This window comes from Falco cherrug, chromosome 8 (assembly GCF_023634085.1).
Source record: "Falco cherrug isolate bFalChe1 chromosome 8, bFalChe1.pri, whole genome shotgun sequence".
Taxonomy (NCBI): Eukaryota; Metazoa; Chordata; class Aves; order Falconiformes; family Falconidae; genus Falco; species Falco cherrug.
Genome location: NC_073704.1, coordinates 24,410,924 through 24,435,194, shown reverse-complemented (window position 1 = coordinate 24,435,194; position 24,271 = coordinate 24,410,924). Strand labels below are relative to the sequence as shown.

The following is a 24,271-nucleotide window of genomic DNA, read 5'->3' as shown; positions in this document are numbered from 1 at the left end:
ATTCAGCACAGAAACTTTCACTTGCTTTCCAGTTTGTGCTATGCAGCATGAAAAATTGTTAAAATATCAGTGCAGTGTTGGTTTGCAGGTAGATCATTAATATATATGATTGTGCTACTGTAACTATTTTTGCTTCTTTTCCTAGTGCTGAAATCAGAAAAGAGAAGAAAGCTGACTCAGGGAAAGGTGTTGACCGGGAGACTTGTCTATGATGTGTACTTCAATTAATTTTTTTACAAATGAATGAAAGGAGTGCCACAACCACTAAATATAAATGATTTGAGCTTGTAACTTTTGTCTTTCATCTCAAACTAGCACAGGTAATGTAGTGCAATATTAGTCTCATTTCATCAATGTCTACATTGTCTAGTATCTGTGTGAAAGTCTGCAGTAGCCAATGCAAAAAATCTTCATGTTCTTTGCTGATATTGGCCATTTATCAGTATTCGTATCATAAATTTAACAAACAAATTTTCTTTCAAATTCAATTTTCCTGTTAATAGGTTTGTACTGTATTTTGCTACTTTTTCTGTGTGAAAATACTTAACAATCTTCATTCATGATGAACTTGAAAACACTTGTTCCAATTATTATTATTTTTTTTAAATCACCTGAGTAAATGACTTCAGGAGACCCAAACTGACAAGCAAACATTAAAGAAGTTTTTAAAGTAACAACTGATCTGACCCTGTGAACAAACTAACAAGGATAATCCTTTCCTTCTGAAGCTGTCCCTTTGAAGTCATGGATTACTCTTGCCGTGAGGATTGCAGGGTCAGATTCTGTATTTGTGAGATTTTCCTTGATTTAATACAGTGTATTTAATATTCAAATTTGTATGTAACTGGAACATAGTCATATATGTATATATATATATATATATAAAAATACAAAAATATATATTAAAACATTCTCTCACCTTAGCTGAAAAACAAAATTACACCCCTTGATGTGAAACATGGGTACAGTATTTCTTAAGATGCAATCTGTGATTACAGTATCTTGTATTGTATGAATGTTGCTGTGGTAGGCTAAATTGCATTATGTCATTAATCCATCCATTATTTTATAATAGGAAAAAGTTTGTAGATACTAAATATACCCCACATACAGTTATATTATCTGCCCAATGATTTTCCTCTTTATTGCCTAAAATACAGCCACATAAAGGGCATATTTGTATTGTCCTCTCTCTACTAACAACTGTAAACTTCTTCATTTCGGAGACTGTGTATCATACTTAAATGGGTATCCTGCTGTTGATTTTGCTACAGCTCTTCACTATTCCATCAAGTGCATAGTGATTAAAAGATGAAAACAACATTGCTAAGTAAAATGTGGCTTTAGAGCCATTACAAAGACATTTTTCATAATGGATATTGTTACTGCCTGATCCTTCAGCAGGTTCTTTTGTGTAAAACAAAGACTGCAAGAATAACATTAAATTAATAGAAATGTCAAACAAAAGTTTTATTGTTATTTGGAATTCACTAATTTTTATTTCTTTTTAAAGATAATTTTTTAAATTATTAAATGAAAGCTAACTCTTATTATTACACTATTACTTTGAATCCTACAAATACAAATTACAGTCTTTTAATATTTATAACAACTCATCTACAGGGCTCTTACATTCCCCAGCTTCCCAAAACGTGATAATCTTTCCATAGACCTTACATAAACAACTTTTCACATCCAGTACATTTAAAGTATCCTTCTAAGTGTCTGTGTGCGTGTGAGTGTGTGTATGTTTTACTACTTTAGCCATACATGATAATTGCATTTTGCTGCAAACTAATAGGGTCACTGTTCTAAATTGGACTTGGCATTATTGAAGCCCATTAAAAGGCCATTTTTATGGAGAGAAAAAACCCAAACCTAATGGTTACAAAGAAGGATTTACATTTAATTCAATGTTTGTATTTGTAAATTTAGGAAAAAAAATGCTGATGCATTAAAGTTAAATGCTTTGTTTTGTGTACTTGATGATGAAATGTAAGATTCCAATTGTTTTAAGGTTAGTATAGAAGTTCAGTACTTCTGTTTGTCCCGAAAGCAGCCTGGTGGCGTTTTAATATGTTGCCGACTTTGTTACAGATAACATATACAATCAAAATGTATTAGTTTCACTTGACCAACTCTTAGAATATTAAGAAATCAGTGTATTCAATGGCATTCTGTATTTCTGTTCAGTATTTCAGAGTGGTTTTATTTTAAAACGGTCACTCTGTTCTTGTGTGAATTTAAATGCTATTCCAATGTTAATCTTAACATTCTGAAATCACACACAATATAAAGCAAATGTAGTGCTATATTTACTTCTAATTTCATATTCCAGGTCAAAATTACTCAATTTCTTGGATGTAATTTATTACAAAAGTTTATGTGTACATGTGAATAGACTATTGTGTTTTTCACAATTGAGAAATGTTATGTGAAAATAAATATTTATCCTAACTAATTTTCAATTTTATTTTTACACCGCAAAACCCAGAAAAAGTATGCAATGTGGTACAGTATTTTAAATGTCTACCTGAAACTTGAATGTGCTTCACAGATTAATGAGTTGCAGAGCCCAGTCCTGCTCCATTTCCAAGTGGAATCTCAATGAAACATGCAATGCTGTCAGTGCTGGCTTGCTGTACGTAGCTGATGGTGGTGTACTTGGTCTGACTAACAGTAAGTGGGCTGTCAGAGATGGTGCGTAACTGACCTGTTCCAGGAAGAGATTGGGAATTAAATTCTGATTTATTGGTCATGAGTAGGTTCCTCTTGCTCCTGGGAGAGGTGATGTGGGCCAAGCAGCAGTAGCTGGGGTTTTTTTACAGATCAATAGGGAAGGTCATACAATTTAAAATTCTGCAGTGCTACAATACTTAAAGTGTCTTAATAGCCAAATAGCGGCTTGGCCTACTGCTCTTCTCAGGACCCTAAATTTCTGCTACTGAAAAACTTGCAGGCCTTAAAGCCTAATACTACTGCCAAAACCCAACCCAGGATGCTGTTGGCTGCCTTGGCCACCTGGGCACACTGCTGGCTCATGTTCAGCCAGCTGTCAACCAGCACCCCCAGGTCCCTTTCCACCAGGCAGCTCTTCAGCCGCTCTTCCCCAAGCCCATAGCATTGCGTGGGGTTGTTGTGACCCAAGTGCAGGACCCGGTACTTCTCCTTGTTGAACCTCACACACCTGGCCACAGCCCAGCCTGTGCACAGCTCTTGGTAGAGGATTTACCTGTGCTCATGCATTTCAAGTAAGTTATCAGTTCCTGGAGGCAGCTCTATCTATCGTCCTATTGTCTGCATTATTTTTGGAACCGAAGGAGATCTAACAGAGAGAAAATTAGACTAAATTGATGTTTAGTAGAGGACATTTCTGTAGTAATAAAACTTGCTTTGTCACAAAAGTTGCATCATGCTCTATTAACAGCATTATCTTAGAAGCTGCCTTCCAGACAAAGAAGTCTAATATAATTAACATTATACTTTGTTATGCCTTGCAGATAAGACAGTGAAAACAGGACTAGGTATTAAGAATACAGAAAAGTTCCCCAGTGAAATGCTAACATCAGTAAGGTAGATCAGACACAAAGAACTGCAGCTTTACTTAATGAAAGACTTGCCCAATCCCTATAATTTTTAGTTTTAAATAAAAAGTTGTTGGGTTTTGTTAATGCTTCTCTGATTACACGAAGGGAATTCCTGCAGTTCTTAAATAAATACAAGAGCCTGGTTAATGTAGTTTTTGGATTACAGTAATACTTTTGTCTCTATGACAGTGTGAGTGATAACATTTAAAAAAAACCCAACTGCCACTATTTGCCCTTTGCATACACAAGCCATCCAGAAATTTACAATGATAATTTTCTTCTATAACCTATCTGCATAGCTATGACTTACCTTTATGCTGATTTATGTTTCTTTCCCTTGAGTCAAAAGAATCAGAGACATGGATACTATAAGCTCTTGGAGACAACTGACAGCCTGTATCCTACAAAACTTTTAACAGTGGTGCCAGCCTACATCAGAACCACTCATACATTGACCCCAATATTACATTTGCAATACCTGTCTTCAATTTTTTTCCCAAAAAAACTTATTGTGTGAGTCAAGGAGCTTTTGGTTAGTCTATGAAGCCAAAATCTTACCTTCCACTTCAGGCCCCCTTCTTTTTCTCCTTTAAGGACAAGCTGCAGAGTCCTGACATTCTCCCCCATGCTTTATCTGTCTGTATGAGTACATTTACATTCATACCTAATTGTCACTAATAACCCACAATACATACATAATCACGTGCTGGCATGTAATATCACGAAGCTAAGTATTAGATAATCATGTCACACTCCATTACACATACCATTAAAACCAGAAATTTCACTGTAAGTCTCTCTTAAAATTAATGGATTTTTGTAAAATTCTAGGAGACCATTCTTTGAGCAACATTTTCAATGATAAGGACTACACCTCCTTTCATAACTTAATGCCTTTATTATTTTAAAGCAGCACAGTTTGTAGTACAAGTGAGTTGCATTTTTTCTATCTATGTGAAATTAAGAAAACTAATCTTATCTTCAGATGGAGAAGCCTACCTGGAGTGCTCAAGATAAAGCAGAAGTTTACTGGTTGGCTACAAGGAAAAGCAGGTTTTCTAAATAGCATGTTCACATGAAAGTTACAGTCCAGCCCTTGCTTTAAGTAATGGCTAGTTTGCATTGTAATGTAGTTATGTCAAGAGTGCAAGGAATATACCCTCTTCAGCAGCAAATAGTTAGCTTCTGGAAAAAAATATAATTTTTGTCCCATGGAGAAACAATGGTGGGCTGCTACAGCTTCCAGATAAGATTTTACCAGTGCAGATTCCTACAGTAGGCGCCTTTTTGATTATAAAGTAAGCCCCAATCACAGAAGTACAATAGGAAAAAAAGACATTCAGTGCTGTTGGTTTGAATAGGTCTCATTCAAAATCTTTGGTGAAAGCTGGTTACATGTGCTCCTTGCAAAACTTACACAATTGTAATCTAGGAGATTGCAGCAAAAAATAACTCAAGAAACCGCAGTAAACAAAGCATTTCATTCTGCACAGAAAATATTATCATTGCAATATTCCTGATATTGTTTCTAAAATAATTGATCAAGCATTAGGTAATTTCTGCAAAATCTGTTTATGAATTGTATCAGTATTTTCACAGAAATGATCACAGGGTTAGTTTTATTTTCTATTAGAAACACTATTATTTTTATTCCTCAACTGATCTCTACACTGGCTTTTCTGACAATTTCATCATTTATTATCCTAATTAGAAACTGGACTGTTTCTCTTTTAGACTGAAATATCAAAAGGTCCTGATTCAAGCAAGTACCGCGCTATCTAGAATTCTGCAATATACTTACGTTCTGGTGATGTTAAGACCTGATTAAACACAATCAATAAAAATGCAATAGTTGCTTGGCAACAGAAGTCATTATAAAGATTAGCATTTCATTGTGTACACAGGTATCCCAAGAGCTGACCCTTATCTGATCTTGATTCATAGAAGTTTACACAGGCTCAGTGTCCATTAGCTAGAGAGTTTTGTGGAGAAGTACCATCGCTAACCCTCAAAACGCTGGTGCTAGGGCAGTGAGAAACACTGCTTGATGAAATGGCTCATATGGGTATAAATATGCTTATGTGCTTGACCGGTGATGGCATGGTCTTTGTCAGTATACCACTGTGGGAAGGAAAAATACAGAGAATGTTAGTTCCAGCTACATCTGAATGGTAGAAACCAAACATGATAGACATAGAAACATGTGCAGGCATTTACAGTTACCCCAGTATGGAGGCAAAGACATAATGGTGGTAGGAAGCTGCTATGATACTTGTGTCCCTGCTTTGTGTGGGATACACCATCTATTCATGCTAAAAGTACAAAATGAGTACATGGCTTCTCCACACGGAGGGCAGGTGCAGCTCCTCAGTTCAGAGTGGTGCCTGACCTGTGCACCCTGTAAGCCCCGCAAGTTTGGCTGAAGGACAACCACGCACTGGTGCACTTGGCCTCCTTCTATGCTTCATCCTTTTCAGCACTACTGCTTGTTCATGATATGCTTGAGTGGCCATGCACAGCATAAGAAAGAGCAAAGAACTACTTGTCTTACAAGTTAATAGAGAAACACCAAACATGATGGACAGGTTATCTTGGACTTAGCTGAAGTTAACCTTTCCTTATATCCTATCTGTAAGATACAATTCATTGGACTTTGGGTATATGCAGAAATTGGGATTAGTTGGTTGTCTGAGAACACAAAAAAATTAACACAATGAAAGATTAGCTGAACAGAATGAAATAAGAGGAGTTGCTTTACATTTTTTCTTGTACACAAGATACATGGGTGCTTTACATTAAGATTTCAGTTACTGCACATGAAATACAAGTATGTGAACTTTCATTTAAGATGGCAATTGATTTACACCTAACAACAGGGAGCTTTTGCTATTATTCTCATAATACAAATCCATTATGTATGATGATAAACAAAACCGAACCATACCATTGCTTGAAAATCCACTTCAGCATCAACAAGAGCTTTGGAAATCTGCGCTGCTTGCTGGAAGTGAACATTATCTGAAAAGTGGAAGAAAAGAGGAAAAAGGTAAACAAAAAATTGCTTCTGTACTACTCTGGGGGAAAAGCAAAGCAACTAACACAGTAGACTCCCCAACACTTCTGACTGAAACACAAATTAGCTGCAGAAAGCAGTATTATTTTATTGATGTAAATGTAACAGCCTTGCCCCTTCATGCTTTTGTTTTGTCAGTAGTAGAATTGCAAACCTGTCTGTAATACTAAAATGTCTAATTAACTGCAACTCACCATCTGCTGTTCCATGAATAAGGAGATACTCAACTTCCTTGAATTTTTCAGCTCTGGCCATTACTGTTGAACTCTGAAATTAAAGAAAAAGAGAAAAGAAAAAAAGAGAAAAGAAAAAAGAAAAGAAAAGAAGTGCTATTTATTAGAAGATGATTTGCTACCAACTGACTTTGATTCCTGTTGACAGTCTGGGGTCCTTCAGATAAAAACAACAACCCCTGTTCCCCCCCTGGCCCCGCACCCCCAAGTAGCATGTTCACATATCAAACAACACTGTGCTTGTACTCAAACCATTCTGCACCGATCTGCAATTATTACCAAGGGTTATGTCTGCAAAGTTAACAGGCAATTCCAGAGGGGAAGAGTTTTGTGAGTGAGACACACATTTAATGCATTGCTAACATGTTGTTAGCCTGCAGCACACCACTTGCCATAGGTTTCCTGTGCGACTGCAGACAAGTTAAAAAATGTTGCCATGGCAACAGCACACCCTATGATAGCAAGGAGTAGATATTGTAGAGACCACATGCATTATCCTCCCCACCAAAACGTACACTAGTTTACCTGTAGGTAAGTCAACAGAGCTAATACTGCAACAGTCTCAAGTAAAAATGGGTGACAACAATTTGAAAATGATGCTTTCCCCAAATATGGCAGAGAAACACCTGAAGGTAAAAACCATGAGACCAAATCTATAAATGGAAGTCAAGCTATATTTTAGGAATAGAAAAACAATACAGTGATGAAAAAAATAATCAACTAAGGCTAATCAAGAAACTTAAAACACAGTAACAGCATATTCCCTAGAACATATTAACCACATGACTTGCTACTGTGACTAGGTAATAAAGAATGAGGAAAGTAAGGATTGCAGGTAGGATCTTTAATTTGGGCAAGGAAATGGAATAGGATAGCGCTCTGCCATGAGAGTAGGAAGAAGAAAAGGGACTAGCAACAAGATGTTTTAGGCTTGGTAAGACAACCAGCATAATGGGGCAAAAATGCGTTGAATCAAATTTCCTTCTATTAGCAACATTATAGGGGTTCTCTGCTGAAAATGACTGAATTCCTGTGGAAGTTTTCCCTCTGTTACAGCAGCCTAAAAGCCTCTATGGCAAGGAAAAAACCAGTAAAAATTAGGAACAAAATAATGTGGGGGTTAGGTTTTGGTTTATTTCTTCCCCACCTTGTAGTAAGGCTGTATTCTTGCACAGGGATTTGCATTTAGTACCCCCAAAAAGTCAAATACATTACACTACCAAGACACAGAAGGGTTTAATTTCCTTATGTCTCTTGTACACTCATGAATCTTTAAAGCAAGCATAAATATTCCTTTTGTCACGGCAGAATAGCGTACCACAGCGCTCTCATAAGTGAAATGAGATTTTGTAGTTACTCAACCAATTTTAAAAAACAAGTTGAGAGAAAAAGCCACCCTCCAGTCCATAACACGGCAACTGCCGTCTTGATAGTGAGAGGCTGCAGAGCACCAGAGATCCCATTGAACATATGGATATCCATGCACACTGGAAGCATGACACTATCCATTTGAAATGAGTTGGTATCATAGAATAAGAACAGATAGTTATGAGTGCACCAAAACCTGCAGGGAGGGCTTAGATTCAGTGAGGAGCACGGGTACAGCAGCTGATCAAAAGAATGATTCAGAAAGTAATGGCCTAGTGATATTAAAAAAAAATAATGAAAAAAAAATCAAGCAGTATCCTTTCAGTGAATCGTTTTCCACATGTGGAGAGGGAAACTTGATAGCGCGGCTTTATAAGCTTTCTTCCAGCAAATCAGTGCTGGCTTAAGGGACAGCAAACCTTCTGCAAGTGGAAGCCTGACTTGAACTACACTTCTGAGAACTAGACTTCCCAAAAGCAGTTTTAGAAAAAGGATGTCACTATTTTTCCTCTCCAAGCATTAAACAAAATAAAGCTATTTGTAAAATACTTCAGACAGAAGGAACACACATGAGAAATACTTTCTCAGTTTTTTTATCACTTGCCAGTGATGTCTCACTTGCTGTACCCATACTCAACAGGAAGAGTCCCTTCCCGAAAACGTGCTTTAAGGACACCACTGCTGCCAAAGAAGGTGGCTGCAAGATAGGGAGCAGCCTCAAGTCAGGCACAGTTACAGCACAAAGCAACAGACAGCTGCAATCAGCTGAACAAACCTCAAGTGGACAGCAAATAAATACAACTTCATTTAGCCCTTCTGTTTCACAGTTGCACCGCCGGGACAAAGGTTCTCAAAAGGTAACGTGTACAAGTACTAAGAATTAGGCCCTGCTGAGTGTAATTGGCTTTTCTAAAGATCACACAGCAGTCAACATTTTATCAGCACTCCACAAACAAGTTAAGGTTTGGCTGAAACTGAAGGTCTCTCTCCCTTTAGCATATTCTCAGATAATAGAACAAATGTCAAATCAGTACAAGATGGCATATTTACAAAATTGTACCCTGTTTTGCATAACCTAATGATGCAGCAGTTCTTAAGGACTGAACATTTCAAATCTGCTAGAAAAAGATTGCCAAATCTATGACTGTTTCAAACACTTGCCAAAAGCATATCAAATTCAGAGCGAACTGCAAAATAATCTTCTCACAAGTTGAACAGTCTCTTCGGTATGCTTTACATGGCTACTGCATCTGACCTCCCAAGCTCTGCCCTCATTTAGTCTCCAGTCTTTTACATCAGGGACATTTCTTCCCGGGCAGACAGCTCCCTTGCCATTCTGCCTAGGATCCCTACGGAATTTTATGGGAGCTCCACCCACGCTTGCTCCCTTCTTTGACAAAGCTCTAATGTTTATTTGTCCACAATTACCTTAAAAGGCACCGATCACACCTATTAGCCTACTTAGTATGAGCCATCCTTCAGACTTGACTCTTGACAAAGAGTATTTAAAACGTCAAGACTCTCCTCTTTCAATAAAGTGAAACCTACTGTCACAGTAATGCAAAGGTAGGGTGTACCCCGCTTACCACAACTAGTTTCTTGAGACTATATATTCCCATTCATTAATACTCTGTGCGTTAGCAGCACGCATCTTTTCTAAGCAGGTGTGTACACAGTCTCATTTCTTTTGAATTAGGGCGCCCGGTACAGAGTTTATGCAACCTTTCACTTTTCAAGCCAGCTTTACAGCGGATGCAGTAGGATAGAGAATATATGATGCAGCGTGCAAACCTGACAGTACCAAGTTAACAGTTCAAAAATGCTTTAACAGCTTCAGCTAGGAGAGCTTTCCGTGCATGTTTTGCATTTACTTGCTAAAAAATACTCGGTTCAGAAAACAGCTCCCATCAGCGACAAGGGGCCAGGAGGCTGGCTATTGCGACTGGGACATTGAACAAAGGGGCTGTAAGCCAGGAACGTGCTGGGCTAAAGTCAGTAAAGGTCTTCAGCAACAACAAAATCCCACAACCCTTCCATTAATGCTACATGAAAAGCAACTCATTTCTTGAGCTACCCCACCCCTCCAGGTTTATATGGAAAAATAAATTCCGAGTAATACATTATTTGGGGCTTTCAACAACAAATAAGGACTCAAGTTGCATTTTCCTATCTCTAGAAGCAGCAGTGAAGTGTGACAATCTGATCTGTGCAATTACCCCTCCTCCATCTAGCCACCATTCTCCCCAATTAGTCCTCTGAGTAACACATTTGAAACCTTTAGCTCTTTGATACTGGCAGTTTCAACGTGGCCATTGCCAGCAATGAATACTATGCCAAGAAAATCCGACTCCTGGCTTGAAAGGATTAAACAGTCCTCTGTTGCCATCTGTGCCGTGAAGCTGGTGAATGACTTTGTGCACCCAGAGCGTTAACGTTCGTTCTGCACGACGACAATAACTTCTATTTACACTGCTACCTCGCAGACCTCCTACTGTTCCCACTGCCTTAAAGAAACGCTTTTGGAACAAGGCAGGCAGGCGGCTGCAGGCTGCTGGTCAGTCCCCAGTGGGCCTGAGCAGCTCGCTGGCTAGAAGAGGCACAGACAGTACCAAGTCTTCCAGCAGTCACTACCATTGTCCTCAGTTTTGACCAGAACGTCAGTTGCAAAACTAGATTACTGTAGCGATAAGTCAAAACAGACGTTTCTGTCCATATATGTGTGTATTTATATGTTTTACCATATTTTTACATCAACGCAACAACCCCCACCCTTTCTTCTCCCCCACGACATTTAATGCATCAAGACACAATCAGTGCTAAACTGTCTTCTCACCTATTTACCAACCCAAAACAGACAACGCCCCATCTCTTCCTCTAACACCCACGTTTGGTTCCAGCATCACTATGGCTGAACACCTCTGTGAAACACGCCAATAATGAGGGCAAAAAGCACCACCCCAATCCCTCACAGTTCTCCAACAGCCATGGTATTCCCACCTAGGTCTGAAATTTAACTAAACCTTACAGAGGGCTTGGGCTGCTCTGCCCTGTGCCCAGCTACCTGTGACTTCAAAAAGCCTCTGAGTCAACAAAAAGCAGCTGGCACATGGAAGAGCAAGTCAAGCAATTAATGATGCCATAATGAGGACAGAAGACCTACAGCTATTTTGCTCCCATTAGAACACCTGGAAATTCCCTCACTGCTGGGCAACATTAGTCATTTTAGACCAAACCTTGAACACCCTGTGTTCATGGAGATGGGGCCAAAATTCCATCCCCAACACTGCTGGCTCTCAGTTGGTCTGCAATTCGTTTGATATGATGACAGTAAAGACCGACTTGCCTACCTGTCAAAGTTTCCCAATATTTAGGAGATTTTGATTTCCCTGAAAAAAGCTGGCAGATTCCTGAAACAAGAAAGTCCACACAATACCCTTTTTTTTTTTTTAAATTATATTTCAGAAAGGACTGGAGTACATTTGTTTTGGTGGAAATGTTTTTTTAAGATAAAGTATAGTTTGCCCACGAGCATATTCATTTTTAAAACAAATTTTTTTCTCGGTGATTAAAATAAAACAGTTTTTACAGCTTGTTTTACAGTCTGCAAAGTAGCCAAATGGAACTGAATGTAAAAAAAAAAAGAAAACCACAACACATCAAACAAACAACAGAAAACCCACACCATACAGCAAGGAGTAACTGCCTCATGCAAATCCAAATGCATGAGACTACAGTCTCAGCAAGCACAATGCAACAGTTATAGCTGGAAAGAACAAACAAACTTATTTCTTCCTAGGGTGAAGGAACTAGACTGTATACAGAAAAACAGAGTGATTTAGAAAAGAAACAACACACTTCAAAACATGAAATAAAGTGATTTCTTTCTTACGTTATAGTTGTTCAGATTGTCACTTGCTATAGGAAGGCCCATGTATCGCTCCGTGTATATTGAATCTGTAATTACGAAAAAGAAAATCAGAAACTGCTGCTTAATTTTCAGTCTGTCTACCAGAAATTTTACCTGCTGACACAAACAATAATAAAAATGCATACTGGATATTAACAAAAAACCCCAAATCAAACACCCCCCCCCCCCAAAAAAAAAACAACCCACCAAAAAAAAGAAAAAAGAAAAAAAAAAAGATTAGAAACAGGTTTTCCACAATGAGGCGTGTAGGTAACCATCATTATTCAGAATATTTAATCTTCTTGTTGCCATGGCCACCTGAATGCTGAATATTAATAAAGTACTTTGTGTCAATGTTACCTTATTGTTATTCTTTCAGTAATCCAAATAAAATTACTGAAAATCTTGCAGCAAATGACTAGCATTTAAAAAAAATCTTAGCAATTCTATCTAAATGTTTATTACTAATAATCTGTCAAATGAAAATGTAGTAGTAGATTAGGACTCTGCTTGGATCTATGTTATATATAGTAAAAATTAAGTATCTCTGATTTTCCACAGATTTTTCAGCATGGTAACATATTACCTTTTTTGCAGATTTGCTGCTTTATTTTAAGCCATACAGATCAATTCTCTGTTGCTGCATTCTAATGCCCATTTGACTTCTCATCAGTGTTGTCACACTGTGGGGTTGTTTGGGTGTTCTTTGTAATGTTGAGTATGCATGCCTCCATAACCCTTTCCTTTATCTAATCATCTAAAAGTGGAATTTTAGAGATCGTCATCATCATTAAAAAAAGTATTTCCTGCCATAATGTAATACTCATGTCTAAAACATTATGAAAACATCCCTATGTCCTCAACAGACTGCTGCTAATACCTGGCAGCATGGTTTGATCTGTTGAATGAGCCACAACACATAATATGCTATTATACAGCCCCTGTGCTAGTTACAGAATGATAAATTACGCCTCTGCCTCCTGGCAGAGGTGTGCTAGGAAAAGCTGTCCCTTGAGTGTTTTTGGACAAATTGAAACCGGGAAAATGTCAAAATGTGGTAACATTGTATCAGCACGAATTCTAGTTTTAACTGTGTATAATTTTTTTAACCTGGGAGGAGGGCCCCTGTAACTGTATTTACAGCCTCAAGCAACTACAATCTTATACAATAAGAAGCACGTACAGACTCGTCTGCTTGTTCAGGTTTTCCTCACATCAGGCTATTCCTAAGATTAATTAGATTTATAAAATCAAAATTTTATACTCTAAAAGGAAAAACAAAACAAAGGCAATTCAAATCCTAATCTTTTACTTTGAGAGAGAAAATTACAATGCAAGTTTGACGCGAAGCCTAGCAGTTCATTCTTATAAGTGAAGTAGCATTTTGAAGAAACAATGTTTAATAGCAATGGATTTCTGACATGCAAGATCGGTCTCAGAACATGTGGCAGCTTTGGAAAGCAAACACAGACACATTACAGTAATAGTACAAATACAAATACTACAATAATTTACCCCTCGTTAATGGTTAAAGACATTACCTGGAATTGCGGATCTGACTTTTTAAAATGGGAAGTAAGATTTAGGGAATTGGTTTAATTCTGAAACAGAGTACCCACGAGTTCATAAAAACAGACCAAGTGACATTTACATGGCATCTAGTAGATAATCAAAGTTCTGCACTATGAATCAACACTTTGCAGCATGTGCACTGCAAGACATATGGGAATCCTTGTAACAAGGAAGCCATCACATACCATAATATTGCCAACGTGACACGGGGGCAACCGCTATTCCACACTTGAACACGCCGCTTCCAGAGCCAAGCACCATGGAGGTCACATATCCCCCATACGACTGAGAAGAAAACATTGCTGTTATTTTAGTCGGAAAGAAAAGGATGGGGCCCATCTGCTAAACGGTTCATCAGACTTTTATAGGCTCAGTGTTTTTCATATTAATGAACTCCATTCTGAATTTGGGTCAGATCTCACCCAGCCTGCTCCGTTGGGGAAACAGGCATCAAACAGTGCGTGGCAGCTGTGGCACTGATGAATGAGAACTTGTTGGGGAAAAAGGGCGCGAGCGCTGCTGAACTGTGACTCAGCGAAGGATGACAGTGTTTGGTAGCACCGTAGGCAGCAGCGAAAGACAGGAAACAAGACACTGCTGAACCGCTGTGTCCCTCTCCGTGCTGGGGGCGTGGGTGGAAGCAGAGCTGGGGCCCACAACGCGCCTGATGAGTAGTTGCACCAGGGCACCCGAAAATTTACAACTCCCTCAGAGCAGGCCTACGGCAGCTCACTTGCTAAGTCTCCTCCAAAGCGTCAAGAGCAAGACTGTGACTGGGGAGCGAAGGATCTTCTGCTGAGTCTGTGGGAGGAACTGTGCAGCAACACGCTCCTTGCTATGCACAGGGAAAAAATCCTTCGCAGCCTAGCCCGATAACACAGATGAGTAAATATCTGACACACTTGAGCATCCAGGCAGCAAGATACCTAAACAGTGTCACCGACCGCCCAAACAACTGCCCTCACTATAGTTTGAAGGGGTTATTTGGGAAAATGAGCCCACCCACATCCAAAAAGAGGAGCAATTTCTGGATCTCATTCCCATCCTGAAACCAGATTGCAGGCAAATGAAACTGTATCACAGCTCAAAGCCCTTCCATGTTTGCTCCAAATTCAACACTTAGGCCCTCCCGATGAGATCGGCAAAGTAATGCGTGTACTTAGTAATTAAACACACATACAAATATGTTGCCTAACCTGGCCACAGTAAAGGTATGACTGCTGAACCTATGGAAACAAAATTAACGTATGTAGTGACAGGCTGACAATCTGAAAACTCAAGAGATAAAAAAAAAAAAAAAAATCTGTTTGCCCACAGGTTCAGTATCCAGGATGCATAACCCCAACCTAGCTCCAAAGAGCTCTTCAACTATTCATCCCGAGGCTCATTAAAAGTAAGATGGGAATGCATTACGTCCTCCATTTCTGCAAAAAGCATTTCCCTCCCACTAAAGTTAATACTGCTACACTTGACTTGATACAACAGAGATGTTTATCCCAAGGAAAGCCACTAAAGGCACCACCATCATCATCTTGCCATCAAGCAATTTATTCACTGGTGCCTGTCACCAGCAGTGACCAAATTTCAGCTAGCAATTTAATTCAAGATCCTGCATGCGATCCTGCATATACTTAAACATAATATGCTTAAACAGAGCACGCAAGAATACCTGTGACACCAGATAAAAGCAGTGACACGGCAGCCTGGGACAGAGAGATATTCAGAGTTTGAATCAAATAGATATGGCTAACACTACATATGCACTTAGCCTTGCAGCTGAGGGGGTGGGTATGTATATGCTATTAAACACTCCCCTCTACTGTGACAGGTTTTAAAGACACATCAAGTCAGAGAAATCTGGCCTCTGTTTGGAAGTACTGCTGAAATAAAATACAGCCAAGCACAACAATATAGCAGATTTAGATATTTTCAGGCTGCTAGCAAAAACATGACAACCATGCCATGCAGCTGGTTCATATGTAATTTTACTTTTTTTTTTAAATTAGAATAATTCAATATTAGAATATTAGATAGTTAATATCTATTAGAATAGATAATTAGAATAATATAAAGACACACTAGTGAATATATACTTGGATTTTTTTTTTTAAATATTGGTTCATCTTGTACACAGGAACTTGGCAGTATCCCTTTAAATTGTTTTTAGTATCTCTAGTAGTCCTAATTTCTGTTTCAAAGGCTCCTGAACAGTTGCAAAGGGACAACATATACAGGCACTTTTAAGATGCACTTCATCAGCAGTTACTGCACTGTGCCATGACCCCAAAGGTGCCTTACACCAAGTACTCCAGCACCTCACACACACGGCAGCACAACAAATAGTTGTTACACTGAAATAACACGCCCACCAAACTTTGAGTACTTACCCAACCCCAGATAGCGATTCTGTCCTTATCAACAAAGCTCATTTCAGAGAATGTTCTAAAAGCAAACAGAATAATTAAATGCTTAATGGATTGCAGGTATCTGCCATTATACAGATGTGCCTATTTGCCATTATGTCTGCCTCTTTCTGTTGTACAAATCAGTATTTCCCACTTCATCACAGTGACTGTATATGAAAACATACGATTTAGGCACATGTGTCTCAGAAATTCAGAAAAACATCTGTGCATGTGAAAAGACAAAACCTGGATGCTCTGTAAAAGCCCTCACTCAAACCACATTCACTGACATTTGTATTGTATTAGGTCAGACTTCACCACCTGCCTTTGCCATTTTAATTTTTATTTTTTTTTTTAAAAAGAGGAGCAACACTCAAATTGCAGCAGTAAGGGACAGGCCAATACCCGTAAATTCAGTCAGGGGGTTAAAAAAAAAACAAAACCACAAACGGATTCTGAGATGCTATTTTTTCAAATTCCTCAACATTTTAAAAACCTAAAAAGCAAAACCTGTATCACTTCTTTGTGATTCTGAGAGATTCATACTGACATCGTTTGGTTTAGTGAGGTTCTACAAGCATAAATCAAGTGATGAACATGAAGTATGAGGCAAAGGCTGAGCAGTTCATACAAATAACACTGTCACAACGAAAACTTGCAACAAGCTTGGAGTAAAACCTCCAGCTCCAAGTGACTTAGTAGCATGCTCTTCTACTAATCTGACAGCTATCATCTCTATAAAACCAGAAATACGGTAGATTTGTATTACAGCATTCTCTTCATTCTTTTTAAGCATACAATGATGGTTGTCCCATAAATGACACACTTCAGCATGCAAAATTAATGGAAAATTTAGTTAAGTTTTTGCCAGTAATTTCAAGATGACAATTCAAAACCTTCAACTGCACAAGAAACACAGAGAAGAAGGAGCAGGTGTTGACCATTTCACTGTAGCTCACCTGGCTGCTGCTATCTGATCTTCCACTTCATATGTTCCCAGCCTTCGGTTTATTGCATGCATGATTTGATCCCCTTGGTATCCACTTCCTCTGCCATCGAAGCTGGCCACAATGATCTGCTCTGTGCTTGCAAGGTAAGTAGCCCAGCTGATCTGGAAGACTTTATCTACTTTCTGACTACACGGTCCTGCATACCTGGGTGAAAAGTGCCACAGAATTCAGGCATTTACTCTCCGTGTACTCTCATCCAGCATTTAAAATACAATTATTACTGATAATTTTCAGCCGCTAAAGAAGGAAAAACTTTTAAATTAAACTGAGCAAACAAGAAAAGCATCACTAACTCCAAACTGCTGCTTTGCCTGGACACTAAAAGCAACATGTTTTTTTAGGATGTCAAGTGTTATGTTAATCAAGCAAGCAGACTGGATTTTGTTTTATTGCTTTCTGCTCTAATAAGATACTTATTTTGAATTTAAGTAGCTTATCAGAAATTCGAATCAAATTCTTTTTCCTGTTGGCGTATCTAGTCATCTGAGTTTCAAAGCAATGCTCTTTAACTACTTCTGTTCCATTTACCCCTAATTTATTTGGTTAAAGTCTGAAATCAACAAATAGCCTTCATTTGGGAAAATGATAAAGATCTTTTCCTGCATTTTTAGTGTCTCATCAGTATTCCCTACAGTCTAAACTATTTCTTGTGCAGGCTGAAAAAAAGCAAGCAAAACTGTAATCATAGCTTTTTATTTTAAAGTATTTGGAAGCAGTTGAACATTATGAAATCACACTCTGTGAGTGCCTGGATGCAAAATTCTGTTTGCAGTGCACTTCTCTAGCCACTGTCAAGAGAGTAAGAAATGCAAGAGTGGCTCTTATGGCTTTACAACCCATTTTTATCAGATTTAAAAGCAAAGAAAAAAATTATTAGGAATTCTCTATATCAGACTTTGTTTCCATATGCTATGGATCCTTATTCTTCAGAAAGAATTTCTGATACAGAGATCACCATGAAGCAGAGGTGATCCTGACAAACACCCAGGTAAGTCAATAAAAATAGAATAAAAACCAAAATAAGCCTTAAGAAGTAAAGAGCACCGACTGCCCATTAAAATGAGGCATATCAAAAAGTATTACAGTGCTACCAAATTATGTCATATAAAAATGCAACAGTTAAAAGCTGGTTTCCTTGTGGAGTCAGCTTTTCATAAAAAGAGTAAAAGGTTAACATTTCTATTTTGATGAACAGTTAAATTTCAGTAATTTCTAGTTAGAAAAAAAAAAATATCAGCATGAACAGAAGTGCCTGAGGAAGAATGGACCAAACAGCACGTGCTCACAGTCTTGAATTTATGAAAAAACAAGCAAACGCACTCCTGACCACAAGATGCAGTTTGCCAACACCAGCTGGCAGCCAAATAGCACCGAGAAAATGCCACATCACACTCACTACTTCAGCTTTAGGATACACAGCTTATTCAAAGTTTCATTCTGGAATGTAATTTCATTAAATGTTATTCCTAATGAACTCTTAGAGCAGAGAAGGAGGTAAGCTAACACTAACACCCTGGGCTTGTAAATCAGACACAGAATATATCTGCCTCACCGCCACCAGCTAAATAGGTGCTTGTTAAGCATTACATCACCTTACCGTACAGGAATCTATCACAAATTGGGATACACCTAATTTTTTTTCATTCCCTCTTAAAACTACTTCAAGTAGTAATTAGAAAATAAGCCAGTTTTGTCTTTCCCAAACTTATTAGGAGCATTTGAAGTAGATGAAAGTGATTATTAACACAACATTGCCATGTAACTTGAAGACTTACACATCAAGGAGCAGAGGGTACTTCTTTGATGAATCAAAATGGGGAGGCAATATCATTTGGTACCACAGGTCTAAAAGTGAGAAGAGTTTGACTTAGGTCAGTTCTCCAATGAAATAATTTGACATGCACTGCAATTCATGTAAGAGCACATTTGAGTTACCCCTTATAAATTAAAAAGTAGTTTCATCTGAACTGTCCTTATATATATGCATATATATAGGTAAGTGTTCTTAGCTAATATAAATAATAATAAAAAAAACGTTTTACAGCTAAAATAGCAGAAAGTCTGGAACTGGAATGTCTACAATAATAAAATCTGGGGACTCAACATTCTGTCTTGTAACATTACTCTACATTATAAGCTTACATGCAAAACCTGGTAAGTCTCTATAGTAGTAAAACTGACACTAGCTCAAGTGTTTCTCTACCCAAATATCTCTCCCAGCCCCTAAAAAAGAAGTTTTAAATATTTTGAACCTGCCAGACAGGCTTTGCATGATGGCATGTAGAGCATTCCGGAAACATATCCAAATATCTATCATTTTTCAAGCAACACTGATTCTGGTTCCATCCATGTTACTCTTTCCACCCAAGTCGGCTACGAGTTAGCTGAACATTTTAAAAGCACCCCATGTAAGTTTTACAAACTGATCCGCTTACGAATTTTAAGAGAACTGACACTGCAAAGGAAGCATGATGCAAGGCTGATGGATTGCACTGCAGTAATAGCCAAGTGCAAGTCTTACAGAAATTTGTCCAGATGTGAACATGCAAGACATTAAAAGACTGAAAAATTAACAATCTCAACTGAACACATGAAAACACTAATTTTAATTTTTTGCGTACTCTATAGTCATGGGAACAGATTTCTTCTTTGATAACACACAGATTTGTGAGCAGGCCTGGAACTTGATGTAGGACTACATAAACGGATTTATTTCTTTTATTTGTGACATTAAAAATAGATTCCCCTTACCCAAAAGCCTTTACCCTGAAGAGATGAAGTAGTAAGAACAAAGAGGAATATAAAAATCAATATACAACTGATAGCACGAAGAGCATCTTGAAACCTCCATCTTGCCTGGAAGATTTCATCTTTAGCCCTAGTAAAAATGTGACAGCAATAAAAGACAGAAAACACAAAGATAAAGACAGTTATTATCTAAGTAACAGTGGAAGGAGAGAGGCATCAAAAAGAACAGTTAACAATGACTGACAGAACTCAATACAGTTTGTAAAACATAATTCCATTAAGAATATTCATTCATTTTGTCAGGAGGAAGTTTGTCATGAAGAGAAAAGTTAGTAGCAAAGGCTGGAGCAAGAACAGTTTAGACAGGTGCCAGGCCTCCCGCTGCCAGTCCATCTGATGTTCCTCAGCCTAGGAGCACACCAAGAAAGCTCCTGTACCCAGACATGCAAATTCAGAGGAGCACCACGAGCAAAGCATTAGCAGTTCATTTTCTAGGAGATTGTTCTAGTTTGTATTCAGAGGTTAATGTAGTCTTGGAGCGTGAACATGCTTTTAAGAACGTTTTCAATACAAATATTTCCCTACACAAAGTCCAAGGTGATCTTCTTGAAATGTAGCCTAAATGATTTTGCGAGCTTTTCCATTTAGATTGTGTCCATTTTTTGATAAGAACTTCTCCTCCACTGTCCCAATTCACAACCTGCTAACACAAACCAAAGGGACTCGTACCTGTGAACAAAGACCTACCTGAATTTATAATTTAATTTAAATTCAACAGTGCTTAGGAGCCTTCTGCCCCACACCAGTTCCTCTTATTTATTTAATGCGGTGTTAGGGACTTCTGTTTTTCAGGTAATTATCAAGGAAAAAGGAGCTAAGCCACTTCATCATGAAACCATCAAGATATAACACTAGGGAAAAAGCTTATTTTAGGTAATATTTTGGGACTTCAGAAAAAAACACAGAATGTTTGGAGATGTTAAAAAAAATTAAAATCTTGTCTTGCCTCTAAGTGCTGAGTAACTACAATAATCCCCACTGCACCCATCTTTTCTGTCCTGCTTTTCGCAGAAGACCTTGAAGCACTTGGTGAAAGAGGTAAAGAAAGGTAAAACATGGTTTTGAACTTACTGTATCCACCTACACTAATGGAGCCAAATTTTTTTGAAGGCATCTGAATATCTTTCAATGAATTTTCCAGTTCAGTGTTATTTTCCAAGTATCTGAGGACTAAATAACAAGAGTTAGTAAGAGTCAAAGATTAAATACATTATTTTCAAATGCATTGCTCCTTAATTATGAGCCACTTAAAAAATTCATTCTGAGATGATGGCAACCTACACTGCAGTCTTAGTGTACTGCAGTTTTTGTTTTTCCTCTCAGATGTAATGTTTACAATACAGTTTTCCTTCAGTAATTTAGTAACCAGAAAGCTGGTTTCCCTGTTTTTCATCTAAATGTAATTTCAGAAAAACTGAACAATTATCCAGTAGAAAAGTCATACATTACTCACTGTTTTCTAGCACAATATAAAATAATATTAAATAAACTATGCGTAAACATATGCCAAGCTATATAATTTATTCTTCTGGTTAACTATGCTAGAGTCATTATCTGAAATTAAATTTGCCCTTTATAACTGACATTTTAATTATTATACTAAGCAATGAGAACAAAATTAAAATAAATTTACAGTGCCATGTTCTGGCGCACCGCAATTATATTTTAAGACAATCCCATACCTTTATCATCACTGCTTCTGTGCAAAGTAGATATGGGCAGGCCAGGACCTGTTAACAGAGCACCATACCTTCACGTTTGCATGCTGTCTCAAAACACAACCCTCGTAAAGTAACTGGAAGTAGGTGAATCATAAAAGCTCAGAACTTGTTTCCCTCCAGTCTGCACAAGCTGGATTTTAAGTTAGTATGGCCCAAACTCAAGCCACAGGATTGCATATAATATTCAGACTGTCTCGCAGGTGAACCACATGATTGTAAAGTACTAAAGAGTTAAACTTCCACTCTTTAGCAAAGGCTACCCATTGGTTGTAGACCATGGTGTGGAAATCAGTAAGTCTTGTCACAGAGACAACAGCAGTCATCTTCAAACAACCATTTTTACAACCTGACAGTACAATTCCCTCTGATGTCCGTTTGTCCTTCTAAGCCCATAGATCAAGGAAGATCTCGGCATCTTAAAACAACAACATACATTTCATTTTAAGGCAAATTTTAGAGAAGATACTATGTTTCTCGCCCTTTGATTAACTTATCCCTTGTACTATTTAGCACAAGCATTTACACATCAGAGACAGACTACAGTCGCACTGCTTGAATTTTTTTAAATGGCACTATCTATCTTAATTTTATTCCCCCCCCACAGAACACTTCTCTTCATCCAGCTTATTGCTCGTCTTGCTCCCAGATCCTCCAAATTCCTTCTACAGACAGAGCTCCTATGCAGATCTTGAGGACATGCACAGCAGACAGGAGCGTTTTGCACCTCTTTGAGGTCCTCTGACAGACAGAACTATCTCATTTTATCTTTGTAATTTTTGTCAAGGTGCTTTTTAGCCTAGGAAGGGGGTATGTTTTTCTGCTTCCAATACATTTATCCAATGATATCAACACATATCATTGTTACGCAGTGCATATCAAGATCTTGACAAACTGAACTTCCCCACTCAACTAATCAGTGAGTCATGTTTATGTCAATTAGTTCTGGATATACTCACCACGACAATTTAGTTGATAATACTGTGCATCTTTGCTGAAGGACACAGAATAATACTGGCATCTTTCTTGATTCAGATCACAGCTAACGCATCTAGCAGAATTTGGACTGCTTTCCAAGAGCACTCTGCAAAGTAGACGAGTTTCATTTCAGAGATCAAAGACTTTTTTTTTTTTTTTAAGCTCTGCTACACAAATGTATGCTTTTTAAATAAGATAACCGAATTAGGTATATTAAAATTCAGTAGTAAAGCCCTTACTGATGTAAAAATTAGAGAAAACAGACTTTAAACTTTTGAGTTCAATTAATATTGGAATTATAATAATAGCAAAAAAGGCACGAGGGGTTTTCTTTAGGGGTTTGTTGCTTGAGTATTAGTTGTTTCTTTTCACAATTTTCCCTTATTAACTAAAATATTTTTCTGTAAATTGAGTTATTTTTACAGTTTATACTCCTACACTGATTTTCATTGAATATCCTATACAGGGTCCAACATTAGACTGTGAGCATCCTCATCTGTTATTTTGCAATGTTTTTCCTTAAAGTTTCTTGTTCATTAACAACTATTTTACTCATATTGTAGAAAAAAAAAAAATAATCTTACTTATAAAGATTTCTTCCTCCTGGCATTCCACCATTTTCATTACTAATGTAGTACCTATAAAAGCAAAACATACCACTTTTGGTAAAGTATCTGCAGTATGTTACAATATTTAAAGGCTTATTTTACATGTTTAGATCACGTTTTTAATGAGTTAAATGACACCTTCACTGCTGTTCTCCCTCCCTGCTTGCTTAGACCCTTGTTACAAGCCCTCCTGACAGGAACCAATAGCTTAATGACAATACTTACAAAAAGTTATTGGTTACAGCTTCTATGCTGATTACTTCCCATTTTCCTGCAGTAATAGGTACTGGAGCCTGAGAGGAGAGATGGGAGAGGCAAGGCAAAAAGTAGAATGTGAAGCTCCTCAATCACCATGAGAAAACAGGAGTTAGCAGTGACTGTCCTACACCTTACTACTTACTTGTGAGCCATTTATGTAATGGATGTGCTTGTAACCTACTGCGTCACTGAAGACTTTGTAGTACGTAGCATTGTCGGGTGCAAAGTGAGGGACAGATGGCTGAAACTTGAACACAAGAGAGACGTCTATTAAAGCAAACAAAGCTCCAAAACGATAAATTTAGGTTTTGATATTTCTAAACAAAAGTTTCAATACTTAAAACAATCACTGAACATACTGCACAATTTTTTGCCTGCTGACTTAGTAGTAGGTAGAACCTGTAGCCATTACCCTAAGACTAAACATGCTTAAAATACTGCTCCTTAAGCAGCAGAACTTCCTGAGCCCTGGTAATGGTTGACATTCCCTCTTACCTCCCTTCAGTTTGAAGTCCTACAGGTGTTCCTACTTTCCTACCATTTTAGGAAACAATATGTGCATCTGCTTTTAAAGTCACTGTTTTATCCTGTCCAATGCAAACATGCAGCTGTAACCTGTAGCAATGTAAACATTGCAAATACAAGCTTTCCTTCAATTTTTCATTTTAACATGTATTTGTGAACAAATTAATTGATTTTTTTCTTTTAAGCTTGACAGTGAAAAGTGTCTCCCTTTATTCAAAGAA

General features: G+C 37.8%; 2 protein-coding genes across 8 annotated transcripts in view; one reads left to right on the top strand and one right to left on the bottom strand.

Moving 5' to 3' along the window:
* SLC4A10 (solute carrier family 4 member 10) overlaps positions 1 to 2,461 on the top strand; it is a 162,294-nt gene extending 159,833 nt beyond the window's left edge. For all 7 annotated transcript variants that reach the window (XR_008733516.1, XM_055718247.1, XM_055718249.1 and 4 more), the window contains one exon: positions 146 to 2,461. Coding sequence is in view for 5 of the 7 variants with exons in the window: in XM_055718247.1 (XP_055574222.1) it covers positions 146 to 212 (67 nt within the window). In the remaining 2 variants the exon portion in view is untranslated. The remainder of the gene's footprint in view (positions 1 to 145) is intronic.
* A 2,004-nt stretch (positions 2,462 to 4,465) lies between these two features.
* DPP4 (dipeptidyl peptidase 4) overlaps positions 4,466 to 24,271 on the bottom strand; it is a 41,038-nt gene continuing 21,232 nt past the window's right edge. The window contains exons 13-26 of the mRNA XM_055718251.1: positions 23,668 to 23,772; positions 23,493 to 23,560; positions 23,244 to 23,297; positions 22,641 to 22,765; positions 21,646 to 21,693; positions 21,035 to 21,133; positions 18,931 to 19,000; positions 17,105 to 17,299; positions 16,128 to 16,182; positions 13,926 to 14,025; positions 12,151 to 12,215; positions 6,855 to 6,927; positions 6,532 to 6,605; positions 4,466 to 5,708 (exon numbers count right to left, since the gene is read on the bottom strand). Of these exons, the coding sequence (XP_055574226.1) occupies positions 5,610 to 5,708; positions 6,532 to 6,605; positions 6,855 to 6,927; positions 12,151 to 12,215; positions 13,926 to 14,025; positions 16,128 to 16,182; positions 17,105 to 17,299; positions 18,931 to 19,000; positions 21,035 to 21,133; positions 21,646 to 21,693; positions 22,641 to 22,765; positions 23,244 to 23,297; positions 23,493 to 23,560; positions 23,668 to 23,772 (1,230 nt within the window). The 3' untranslated portion in view covers positions 4,466 to 5,609. The remainder of the gene's footprint in view (positions 5,709 to 6,531; positions 6,606 to 6,854; positions 6,928 to 12,150; positions 12,216 to 13,925; positions 14,026 to 16,127; positions 16,183 to 17,104; positions 17,300 to 18,930; positions 19,001 to 21,034; positions 21,134 to 21,645; positions 21,694 to 22,640; positions 22,766 to 23,243; positions 23,298 to 23,492; positions 23,561 to 23,667; positions 23,773 to 24,271) is intronic.